The sequence below is a fragment of the Anser cygnoides genome, chromosome 12 (assembly GCF_040182565.1).
Source record: "Anser cygnoides isolate HZ-2024a breed goose chromosome 12, Taihu_goose_T2T_genome, whole genome shotgun sequence".
Lineage (NCBI taxonomy): Eukaryota > Metazoa > Chordata > Aves > Anseriformes > Anatidae > Anser > Anser cygnoides.
The window spans coordinates 12964825-12976533 of NC_089884.1; the positions used below are offsets into that span (position 1 = coordinate 12964825).

Genomic DNA, 11709 nt, shown 5'->3' on the forward strand with positions numbered 1-11709 from the left:
TGCAGTGGGTAGATGATAACCAATTCTGCTTGCTGTTGCTGTTAGCGTTTCAGCGCTCTTGCTTCCTGTATTGCCTCGTGCTAAAAGTTTGGGTGTCAAGTCTCCTAAGCCTTTAGAAAGGGCAGCAATGCGGCTTATCACAGACAAGAGGAAGCAGCAAGAGTTTTCTTAAGCATAATGAGTGCTTGTGTGTTGCAGCCAAAGCTGTGCTTTCGAACACTTGAGCATCACTGCAGGTACTGGAGATGGAGGTCACACTGGAGGGCATGTGCTGACACGCGGTGTCCCCAGGGCTGGGAGCTGATGGTGCCTTGCTCTGGCTCCAGCCTGCTGGCACCTTCCAGCTCTGCAGGGCTGGCCTCTGATGCAGGGAGAGCCCCAACCCTTTTCAAATGGGTCTGCTTCGGAGCTTTCATCCTTGTTTTTTGCTGAGTGACCTGTAAGTATGATCAGGTGGTGAGTACTCGAGTATGTGACCTATGTAACTTCAATAAAGGCTCATTACTTCCTCCTGCAATGCAACATTCTTTCAGGCTGCGTTACTGCTGGGAGGTGGCTCCCTGCCTCATTCCCTGAAGAAACGAGCCAGCCGGGGTGAGTGGGGCTTTCTGGTGAAAATCCTGCTTTTTCCCTCCCTAGCACCGCAGCCTTGCAGCAGCCGCTCCCCCCTGCAGCACCTCCCCATTCCCGCTGCCGCTACCGGGGCCACACGAACGCCCCCGCCGTCCCCCTCCTGAGAGGAGGAGGAGGAGGAAGGCGGCGGGGCGGGGCGAGGGCCTGGCCTCCCGCAGCGCCGCCGGGGTAAGGAGCGAGGCCCGCGCTAGGCCCCGCCGAAGCCGCGGCCCTCGCGTAGCGAGCGGCCCCCGCGGGGAGCGGCCTCGGCGGGGAGCGGGGGGAGGCGGCCGGGCCGCGCCGCGGAGCGGGGGGCGGGTGGGGAGGGGGCGGCCATTTCGGCGCTTCCCAGGGTGATGGAGGAGGAGGAAGGAGGGCGGTGAGCACCTCGTGGTGGTGCTCGGCGGAGGGTCCAGGGCTAGGGGAGAGCCCTGTGGGCAGCCATCGCCTTTCTGGCCCGCTCTCCTCCCAGCCTTGTGGTGTTCAGCGGTGGGAGGTGGCTGTTGGGAGAGGGGAGGCTGCCTTGGCGAGGGGCAGCTGTGCGTCCATCAGATGGGTGCTGTTGGTAGGGCAGGGGCGGATGGGCAGCTCGGCACCTTCCCCTGCCGTGCCCTCAGCAAGGGGTGCGGGTGGCTGGGTGCTGGGGGAGTGCAGGGATCTGCAGCAGGCTGGAGCAGGGGCCAGGCCACCTGTGGATACAGTAATGGTGACCTGGAGCATTGCCGAGCTTTGGGTGGCTAGTAGGGATTTGCTGGCATGGGCCTTACCTAAAAGGCTGTGCCCATCCTTGTCCATAAAAAATGATGTAAAACTAGTGTAGGATACAGTGCTTTCCCGTACCGAGGTCTGTAAAGCCATCATTTTATCGCTTGTCCCCAGTGTGTATTGTGATAAAAGGCTAGGTTGAAGCTGAAATATGTCTTCATGAATGAAACTGAAACTAGCTGTGTTTACGTACTGATAGACAACCGAGCTGGGGAAACGAGAGTGGAAACTTCACCCAGATGCTTAACCACGTGCTGCTACCTGGGCTGATCCTTGTGAGGGAGATAGCTGTGGCAGTGGGGCGGGGATGGCCTGAAGTGGTGCTTGGGTGAAAAGGGAAAAAGTGGGTATGGGCCATTCTTTGTCCTCTTTACCTTCTCAATTTCTTAGCCCTTTCCATTTTAATGTAACGTTTTTCTCAGTAAACTGTTTCGTAATGCTTTACAACACTATTTTGTTGTATTGTGTTTCTGAGGTAGTGTAATGGATTTGGGGATGGTTAAAATGATGTACCAAGAGATTTCCTGTCTCCTGTGGTAATTTTGATTAAATAATGTTGCTTAAATGAAAAAGTCTTGGTTGTTGAGTATGTTTCTGATTTTCTTTGAGGCTGTTTTCTGGTTAGTGGACCTAAACACTCTTGTGCTTTGTGCTGTGTACTGGAGCAGATGGCAGAAGATGTGCCAGCTTTGCGCAAGTATGCTCATGTTTGCCTTGATCCATTCAGAGCACAACTTTGCACTATTCTGCTCTCGAACATGAAGCATGAGTTAAGTGTTGGCCACAGACGCAAGAAAACCTTTTCTCGCTTCAGATGTGTCACCCCTTTTCCAGCAAGGAAAGCGAGGTGTAAGGATTTGAAGTGGCCTGGCCAAAGTGACAGTTGTAACACTGTGCACAGAAAATGGGTTTTGATTGCAGGCTGGTGTTAAACCTCAAACAGCCCCCTAGCCGGAGACCCCCTGGTCGTTGGGGTGCTCGTGAGGAGCTCTGCCAACACCTCACTGCTTGCTGGAAGTGGGATGAGTGTTAGCTGTGGTGGGTTAGCAGGGAAGGAAGGAACAACTGTGCTCCCTCTCTAAGCTGCTCTTGCTTGTGCCCCCCAACTCTACATGCTTTGAATACTTGGATAAATACTGCTGTAATTGCGTGAAAAGAACTGTGGCCCACTTGGTTAATTTGTATAGGTTCTGGCATGTTCTATGTTGTGCCTGAGATACTTGTATTTAAGTGTTTAGTTGTATATAGTGAGTACTGAGAGTTCATTGGAGAGCCAAAGCAGCAGCCAGCACTTCTTTGCTTCCTGTAAGCAGCATAACGGGTAATTAAACCTGTGACCCTCCTGATTTCCTAATGGTCCTTTTCAACATAGCCCTCATTTATTTCATTTTTCTCAGTGATGGATGATTCTGTGAAGATTTTTTTTTTCATTCTGTAATACAGAGGTTAAGCAGGAAGAATATCCTTTAAAAAAAAACTTTACCTATTTGTATATGCTTATGATTGAAATGACATTTTTCTCTCCTGTCACAACCAGGTTTTGAGTCAGTCCAAGAATGAACAAATGTAAGAAGCCCGACTTTGAACAGACGACAAATCTTGAAAAATTTAGTCCTGAAATTCTTTCTGAAGTTGAGAAGCTCTTTGCCAAGAAGTTTTCTTATACTAAGCCAGCAAATAAGGAATGGCAACTACCAGATCCCAGCGATGCCTTTACATGTGATCACAAAGAATTCAACTCACTCCTTGCTCTGAAGTACTCGATGAATGAAGTGAAGAATCAACTGAGTGATAAGAACCTTGATGAATGGCATCAGCACACCTCACTTACCAATAAAGCAGGGAAAATAATCTCTCATGTGAAGAAATCTGTGAATGCTGAGCTGTGTACCCAGGCCTGGTGCAAGTTTCATGAGATCCTGTGCAGTTTTCCTCTTCTCCCTCTAGAAGCTCTTCAAGAGGGAGAACTGAATTCTGTTCACCTCTGTGAAGCACCCGGAGCGTTTATAGCCAGCCTCAATCACTACTTGAAGTCCCACCATATCCGTTGTGACTGGAACTGGGTAGCTAACACTCTAAACCCATATCATGAAGCAAATGACACCCTCACGATGATTATGGACGACCGTCTTATAGCAAATACATTGCCCTGGTGGCACTTTGGCCCAGATAACACTGGTGATGTGATGACCTTGAAGCATCTGACGGGACTTCAGAACTTCGTGAGTAATATGAGCACTGTTCACTTGGTAACTGCTGATGGCAGCTTTGATTGCCAAGGAAATCCAGGTGAACAGGAAGCTCTCGTCTCACCCCTCCTTTACTGTGAGGCAGTCACTGCTTTAATGGTCCTGGGTGCTGGAGGATCCTTTGTTTTGAAGATGTTCACCCTCTTTGAGCACTGTTCTACCAATCTGCTCTTTCTGCTAAACTGCTGTTTTGAGGAGGTCCACGTCTTTAAGCCAGCCACAAGCAAAGCTGGGAACTCAGAGGCCTATGTGGTTTGTCTTCGTTACATGGGCAGAGAGAGCATTCATCTGCTGCTTTCTAAGATGATACAGAACTTTGGAACAGAAATGGTCAACAAAGCTCTTTTTCCCCAGCATGTGATACCAGAATCTTTTCTTAAAATACATGAAGAATGTTGCATGTTCTTCCACAAGTACCAGGTAGAGACTATCTGTGAGAACATCCAGCTCTTTGAGCGCATGGAAGAAGCAGAGCAGACAAAACTGGATAAGTTACGAGATTGTGCAGTGGAGTTCTTCATGCAGAAATTTCATATGAAACCCATTACCAGAAATAACTGGCTTGTCAAGAAATCTCAGACTGGTTGCAGCACGAATGCGAAATGGTTTGGGCAAAGGAACAAATATTTTAGTACATACAATGAAAGGAAGATGCTGGAAACCCTCACATGGGATGAAAAAGTTGCAAAGGGCTATTTTAATAAGTGGGCTGAGGAACATAACTTAAACAACGCTGGTAAAATGTGCATCTTGGAAGGATTGTCTGGTAACATTAACTGCAACTTGTGGTTCATTTTGGAAGGAAAGAGGCTACCAGTGGTTAAGTGTTCTCCATTCTGTGATGGTAAAGTCTTGGAAAATCTTAATGAAGCCATGAATGAATTGGTGGTGGGGAGGCTGAAAAGCAGGCCGGTGCTGCAGCCGTGTCACTCCTGCGAGGTTCTTCCTGGGGAACTGGTAATGGCCGAAGTGTCCGATCTTTCCAGGTCTTATCAGGAGGCGCTAGATGAGAAGCGTGGGGACCGATTCAAGTGCCTTGTGGTGGACTTTCCATCCCTTTGCGATACTGAAAACCAAACCGGTATGGAAATAAAGCACCTAGATTCAACCACACTGCTGACTTTCAGCTTCTCTTTGCTTTATGATGGAGCACCAAAATACCAGCAGCGGCTTTTGGAGTGTGTTCTGCATTCGTTGAACCAGCTTACGGTGGGAGATGCCTTGATTCTGCCCATCCTTTCCAGTTTTACACGTTTCACAGCTGGCCTGCTCTTTATACTGCACTGCTGTTTCAGATGCGTCACGTTTGCGTGTCCGATGTCCCACGAGCCGCTGAGAACCAGCGCTGCTTTGCTGTGTGTTGGTTACCGGGGCATCCCCAGTCACGTTGCTGAGTACCTGCAGCAGCTGCATAAGCTGATGAGCTCCTTACTGGACTCAGACTCTCCCCAGCAGGTTTTGCAGTTTGTGCCTATGGAGTGTCTCCTCCAGGGGAAGCTGTTGGAGTTTTTATGGGATTTGAACACAGCCATTGCAAAGAGACAACTCCACTTGATCGTGCAAGCTAAGCAGCAGCAAATTACTAGTGATAGGTCACTATAAAATAATTGTAGAATTGAGCAGGTTGCTGCAAGACCTCATTTCCCAGGCAGGTAGAAGTTAAAAACATTTTTAATCTGAAGGTAACGTCACTGTAAGACTTTGACAGGGCGTTGGTAGTGTTGGGAGGAGGTTTTGAGCTGCCGATCCCACTTGCACCATACTGCCTGTCCTGCAGGAACATGAGGTTTAATCTCAGGTGTGGGGGACCTGGGTGGAACAGGGATTGAAGTGAGAAACTTTCTTCTGCCACAGCTCCCTTCAGTGTTCCTAGCTGACCATAGCCTTCGTGAGGAGGGGTGGGGTGGTGCTTTACCTCTTGCTTCTGGCCAGGCCCTGCTGGACCCAGTTGGCTGACGTTATCCCTCTTCTGTTGGAAAAATGTGGGAGTTCTGCCCCCAGGGTTTGGGGAAGCTGATGCTTGGGCCACAGCGCCCAGCAGTCTGCAGGCCCGATGCACGTCTGGAGGGCTCAGTGTCTCGTGAGCAGGCAGCTGGCTCACAAAGACTGGGTTTAAAAACAGCTGTCTTTGAGGTGTCCAGGGGAAGGTGCTCCTTGATTTTAATTTTGTGCATGCGAAGAGCATGCTGCGTGGCTTCTGACAGGTGATTGTATGGCCTTGTCTCCCCGCCCCATGAATGAATGGGCTGTTATAATTTTATTTTTAAGTTTATGGGCTCTTCCTTAAAATAATTTAACACTCCTGAGTGAAAGTGAAGACTTGCATCTGCCTGCAGTAGCAGCTATTAATGAGGAACTGTAAATGGTTTTCAGGCGAAAAGCATGGTCGTGTGCAGCGTTGTGTGCCAAGAAATGCTTTGGGGAGTGCTGGAGGAGTGTTAAGCTGAAGAAATATGTGATACTTTCTTTGGGAAAGTATGATTAAGATTTCATTTGGTTCTCCTTAGGGATAAAAATGATGAAATTGCTAACTGACTGTTCCTTTAAGGGAGTCGAATTTTATTTTCCGTATTGCTCCTTTGAGAGCTAAATTCTGAGACCTAACGCGTGCGTATTAACGTTTAGCTTTATGTTTGTAGTTTACATGGAAAAATCTGCTTGGAGGGAGGAATGAAATTTAAGGAGAAAAATGATTTGCTACTGATAGTGCAAGATCTTGTAGGAAAAGGTAGAAAGTGCAGAGTTAGAAGGAAAATGGTCTTCTGATTAATTACCAGTCACCTTCTGGAAGCACTTCTAATTATGTGATGTAGGAGTTTGAAGGATAATTGATTACTGGTAAGGATTAAAAGCACTGCTGAAAAACTGTTTTGTCTGGAGGTGCTGCACATTTATTAAGCTTTTTTTTTGCCACGTTGATTGGGGCAGAATTTAATGTGTTTAACAGTTCATTTTTTATTTAAGAATTTGATAGGTGAATGAGCTGGTGGCTCAGGTCTGACTAATTGACAACATTTTCTAAAAATCTTGCTTTTTGCAGCTGCACGTAAATAGAATCAGAAGTCTTCCTAACAAAAGCTGCTGGGATTGGCCGCTATCCTTTTTCTTTTATTTAAATGAGCTTGCTCTTCTCGCTGTGAGCTGAGTCACGCTTCCTCCCTCCGACCAGGAAGGTAGGGTTTTAGGCTAAGGTTGGGAGACAATGCAGTGAGAGCTTCTCCTCTAAACACCAAGTGCAAGCAGATGAATGGGTTTAAAAAAAATACTGAAAACTAAAAATAGGAAGGGAGGGAGAAATATTCTAGAAGAATGGATGACAAGGCAGGATCAAAGACCACCTATAAAAGCCTTCTTTATCAGAGTCAAAAAGCAGGATAAAGGCATTGTCCACCAGGCACCTCTCTGGCTCTGCCACTGTTTCAGAGGTGATTTATGCCTCAAAATCCCCCTGAACTGAAGCATTTGAGAAGACTTCTGTTAAAGCAGGGGCAAATGAGATTTCAAGTGCATGAAAAAAAACCACATATATCTACTGGATGAGACGCTCGTGCTACCCATGCCCCCATGGCAGAATATGACAATGTAAGTGTCTCATCCAGTAGATAAATATCTTTTTTTGCTAATATTAGTCTGACACTTTAAAACTTTTTTATAGGTAAAATAAAATCTTGAGGCGACAGACACTGAGTGAACACATTTTCAAACTTTCTTCTGTTTAGTTTGTCAGATGTACAAAACATGCAGACGTCCTTGAGATTCTTCCCATCCCATATCATTTTGCCTCCCTTTCTTCCTGAATTTTTAGGACAAAGCATTTTAGATGGTCACAGAAGTTTGGGGGAATTAGGACTATGAACTTCAAGACACAGACTTCTAGACTGAGCTACTGGGGGAACTTAATCCATTTGCTTGGAAGTACCAAAAAGGTGTTCAAGCCCTACTTTGAAAAAAAAAACAGATCTCTAAAATACTTGAGATCCAGTGCCATGCAGATCCTGATGCATGACTTGCTCTGGAATTGTTTGTTGGCAGATGACTGGAGTTGATGGGAGAAATGCGTTGACAGCAGCTGCCCCTTCTGTTAAAAGATGTGGCTTGCAAAGGTTTTTTTGTTGTCCCAGTGGCAGAGGTTTCAAAGGTAGGAATGACGCTTGTCCTTTTAATTGTAAAAGTCCTGCATTGTCCTAGCTGTCCTTAGATCAAAGGTTTATTGGAGGAAAGTGACACTTAATTTCTGTTGTGACTTTTGGAATATGGCAGAATGTATTAACCTTTGCGGAAGGGGTCTGATAGCTCCCGCTTTCGTTGACGCTGTCAGTTCCTTTGGCCGATTTGATTTGGTTTTGGGTGATAGCTTATGAAGTGTCTGTGTCCTGGCTGATTCTGAGCTGGTCTTTTTTTAACCTATTTGAAGACAGGCTGGGTATCAGTTCTTACTTCCCAGAGCTTCATGTTTCATGCAGAGATGATGTTGGGGGGGAAAAAATAAGGTGGCTGTGAGGCAATCAAGATGCCCACAAGCCTGAAGCAAATTTGGTTTTGTAGCCCTGCTGCTGCGTGTTTCCAGTGGAGGACTGATGCCTGTGCCCACTGCTCAGCAATGAGCTCCGTTGTCTTTTCTGAATCGCGTTGTCTCTTTCATTTTAAGCTAACATTTGACGTAAATAGTCGCATGGGATTGAATGAATTAGGTACTTCAAGTAAAAATATTGGTATTTCTTTTTAGTTGAATTCTGTTAGAGACTTGCCAGTTATTTTCACTGATTTTTTTATATTGTATGTGGATTAATTTGGATGTGCACAGATTGTGTGTTCTTGCCACGGGCTTTCCAATTTAGTTTCTACAAAATATAATGAGATTTACAGTATGAAATCCGGTAGTCTATTAAAACAGTGCTAATTGGTGTCTATTTATCTTAATTTAAGCTGATCTATCAAATTATTACTGGTAAAAGTAGAATATTTAGCAGCATTACAGCCTATTAGAAGCGCAACTTGGGATTTAACAGGAGGGGCTTAATATTGCCTTTGTAAGAAGTGGGAGAAAAGGGGAAGAAAAACCAGCAAGCCCCACACCTTGATTTCTGACCACTTTAATAGAAAAATACTGATGCCTTGATTCATGGCAAATAAAGGCTGACCATTAAGCTGAAGGCTCAGCCTTACTGCCTCCTGTTACTATACCTAAAAAACACTTTTTGACATCTGTTTAAATTAGATGATTTTCAGCATGTTAATTCTTAATGGTGAAGTGGGGGAAATCCTGTGTTAATTTGTCCTACCATTTTAGGTGGTGTTAAATGGTTTTGTTATCAGTACTCATCCCCATTTCTTAATTTTAAACAAAAGCCTCCATTTCAGCTGTAGCCTTTGAATGTCTCTTATTTTTTAGCACTTTCAAGACAGGGAGATTAACACTGCCTTGCCAAAGTCTGGTAATGTTTTTTTCCATCTTTCTTGCGAGTATTTTTGTGAATGCCATACTGATATCCTTAGTTCCAGTTCTTTGTGTTTTATTCACCTGACAGAAAGATCAAACATAGCTGTTTATGCCAGAAACACACTCAGCCCGTGGCTGTTCATTTCTTACTCTTTAGGGACTAATTTGGATTGCCATCGAGCCTTCCTGTGTGACTCCTATGGGTCCAGAGCTTATTTCAAGTCTGAAGACTGAAATTTGCTAAAAGAATTAGCCGGTAGCTGTAGAGACTTTGAAAAAGCAGAACCTTTACGAGACATTTAGATGTAGGACTTTTTCCCACCAGCAAGAAGAGGCCTTTCCTTGCTAAAAAATATTTTAAAAAGAGCTACTTTGAGGCATAACCACCTGAGCAAGGAGTTCACCAGTTGTGTGCTGTCTTTCCTGTACGCACACAGGTGCATTCCTGTTGGCACGAGTGGAAACCCCCAGGATCGTACAGTGGGGAAGAATTTGCTTTGTAATTCCTCAACGTGTGCTTTTGGTTTGAAGGATGTATATATTTTCTTGAAGTAGATTAAGGGATGTTGGTGTACATGATTATTGCATATTTTCATTTGGTCTGAGAATGTGTGTTAAAAGACCTCTTTTTAAATGGAAAATTTATGTGGAGAAAATAAAACATTTTATTTTGGATTAAGCGTTGCTGTTTGTGTCTCTCTACCCAAACATGGAACAAAACAAGGAAGCACAGCAGGGAGAAGTCTGAGGAAGTTCAATACTTCACTTTTTTGGGCAGTTTTTTCTACCTGCCATTTGGATCTGTCCCTGATGAATGGACAGGGCAGCCTGCTTAGCTGGGGGTGTCTGGTTCTCTCTTTCTGTAACTGCCTTTGCACTTTTCCACTTCAAAGACTCAATGGCAAATGTGGCATGAGCATCGTGTCGGAGGCCGGTGCCAGGTTCCTGTGGCCCTGGTATCAAGCCCGAAAACACGCACTTCGCATGGCTGCAGTAGCCTACTTTTGCAGCAAGGTCTCTGTCTTAAGGATCTTCACCTTCTGGCTATGGCAGCCACAGTGGTAGGAAAAGCCTGATATACACGACAATCCTGTCTGCCAAGTCTTTTATTAGTCCTTATCCAAATGTTTTAATTCTAAACACTTGCATTCACTGAACGGTATTAAAGAAAAAAGCTGGGTACCTTATTTCTCAGGGCTGGCTCTGCTGTGCTGACCAGGGTTGCAACTGACTGTCTTTGGCTTGGCTGCCAGATTTGTCTTGAGACTTCTTGCTAACCAACTCTGACTGCAATTATTGATGATAATTTCCATTGCCTTTCTGCTTTGGAAGTGAAGGAGGAGAACCCCAGATTCGGGAGCAGGGGAAGACCATTCTGTGTCCTACAGGTATGAGATAAATCTGCACATTTTAGATATAGTGAATTTCAGGTATTTGGGGAAGTCTTTAAATCTGGAAGTGGAGTTAAATGTATGCTCAGTCACGGGACAGCATTGTCTCACTCGATTTTAGTGAAGCTCTAGACTTAAAGCGTTGGCAGCGAACGTCAAAATGTACTTCTCAGGAGACACGAGGAGTTTGGAAGCAAACCATCTCTGAAATGGCAAACTGGATTGGAAGGGCCTGTCTGAGCAGCTACACTGAATTTGGTGAAAGTATTGCGTATTGTAATTTTACTGAATTACAGGAAAATGTAAATGCCCATAATTTTATTGAACTTACTAAACAGGTTTTTGAAATATTTGCTTCTCCAATATTGCAGTATAAAATTATTCCCTGAGAACATATGAGACTAGAAACTAGACGTGGCTGTCTTCATTTTGCTGTTACAGATCTTAAGGACTGAAGAAATCACATAAACAGTTTAAGGTCGCTTTATACACTACATTATGTTGGTTATATATCTTATTAAGATCTATCAAAGTTTAAATACGCTAGCTGGTCTGCCAGCTTCTGAGTATTAGTTGTCAAAGCTAAGGCAAATCACTGAATGGAGCAAATCAGCTCTTGCTGGCTGGGCAGAGAGATTTAGTAAACTTTCCCTCTTGTATCAGGTTCCCAGTATCTGCCAGCATCCCTGGGTAGATGAGATTTTACCTGTAATACAACTCCTGTGTGAAGGCAACTAGCTTACCGTAGTTACTGGCTGCTTCTATTCAAGAATATCTTTCCTCTACAGGAAACCTGAACCCATTTATCAAAGTACATCATCATAGTGTTTTATTAAATGAGGATGACTGTTAACAAATTGATTTGTCTAAATTGGGAGATAGCAGAAAGAAGTGACTGTCGTTTGGTGATGAATTGATTTATCTAAATTGGGGGATTGCAGGGAGAAGTGAATCACTAAGTCTTATTTGTTGCCGAAGTCAGAGATCATCATCTGTACAGCTATGAGATGGATGGACGGATGCTGCCTGATGGAAATGAAAGCTCATGCTGCAGCACCCTTAGGTCCTAAGCTGTCAGGTACCCGTGCCTCAAAACGATGACCCAGTAGCCAGTCAGTAATAAAACCTCAATTAGGCTAAGGAACACGGGGACTGTGGTGGTGAAGTGCTTTTAAATTAAGTCTCTAGAGAGCTAAGGTGATTAAATACTTTATAGTCAGTTGACTGCCCAAGGTTGATGACAGAGCACTCC

The 11709-nt window shown here is 44.9% G+C and overlaps 1 protein-coding gene across 7 annotated transcripts; it reads left to right on the forward strand.

Annotated features, from left to right (window-relative positions):
- Positions 1-319: 319 nt before the first annotated feature.
- CMTR2 (cap methyltransferase 2) lies at positions 320-9741 on the forward strand. Of its 7 annotated transcripts, none has more exons than XM_067004318.1 (2): positions 320-439; positions 2915-9741. In XM_067004318.1, the coding sequence occupies exon 2, from the start codon at positions 2934-2936 to the stop codon at positions 5226-5228; it is 2295 nt and encodes a 764-aa protein (XP_066860419.1). In that variant the 5' UTR covers positions 320-439; positions 2915-2933; the 3' UTR covers positions 5229-9741. The 7 variants fall into 7 exon arrangements, with proteins under 7 accessions (XP_066860419.1, XP_013032140.3, XP_066860418.1 ...); XM_013176686.3 differs by lacking the exon at positions 320-439 and adding an exon at positions 507-594; XM_067004317.1 differs by lacking the exon at positions 320-439 and adding an exon at positions 650-801.
- The last annotated feature ends 1968 nt before the right edge of the window (positions 9742-11709 follow it).

What these genes read in the sequence shown, in the direction of transcription:
- CMTR2 (XM_067004318.1), top strand. Translation starts at nt 2,934, where the DNA reads ATGAACAAATGTAAGAAGCCCGACTTTGAACAGACGACAAATCTTGAA.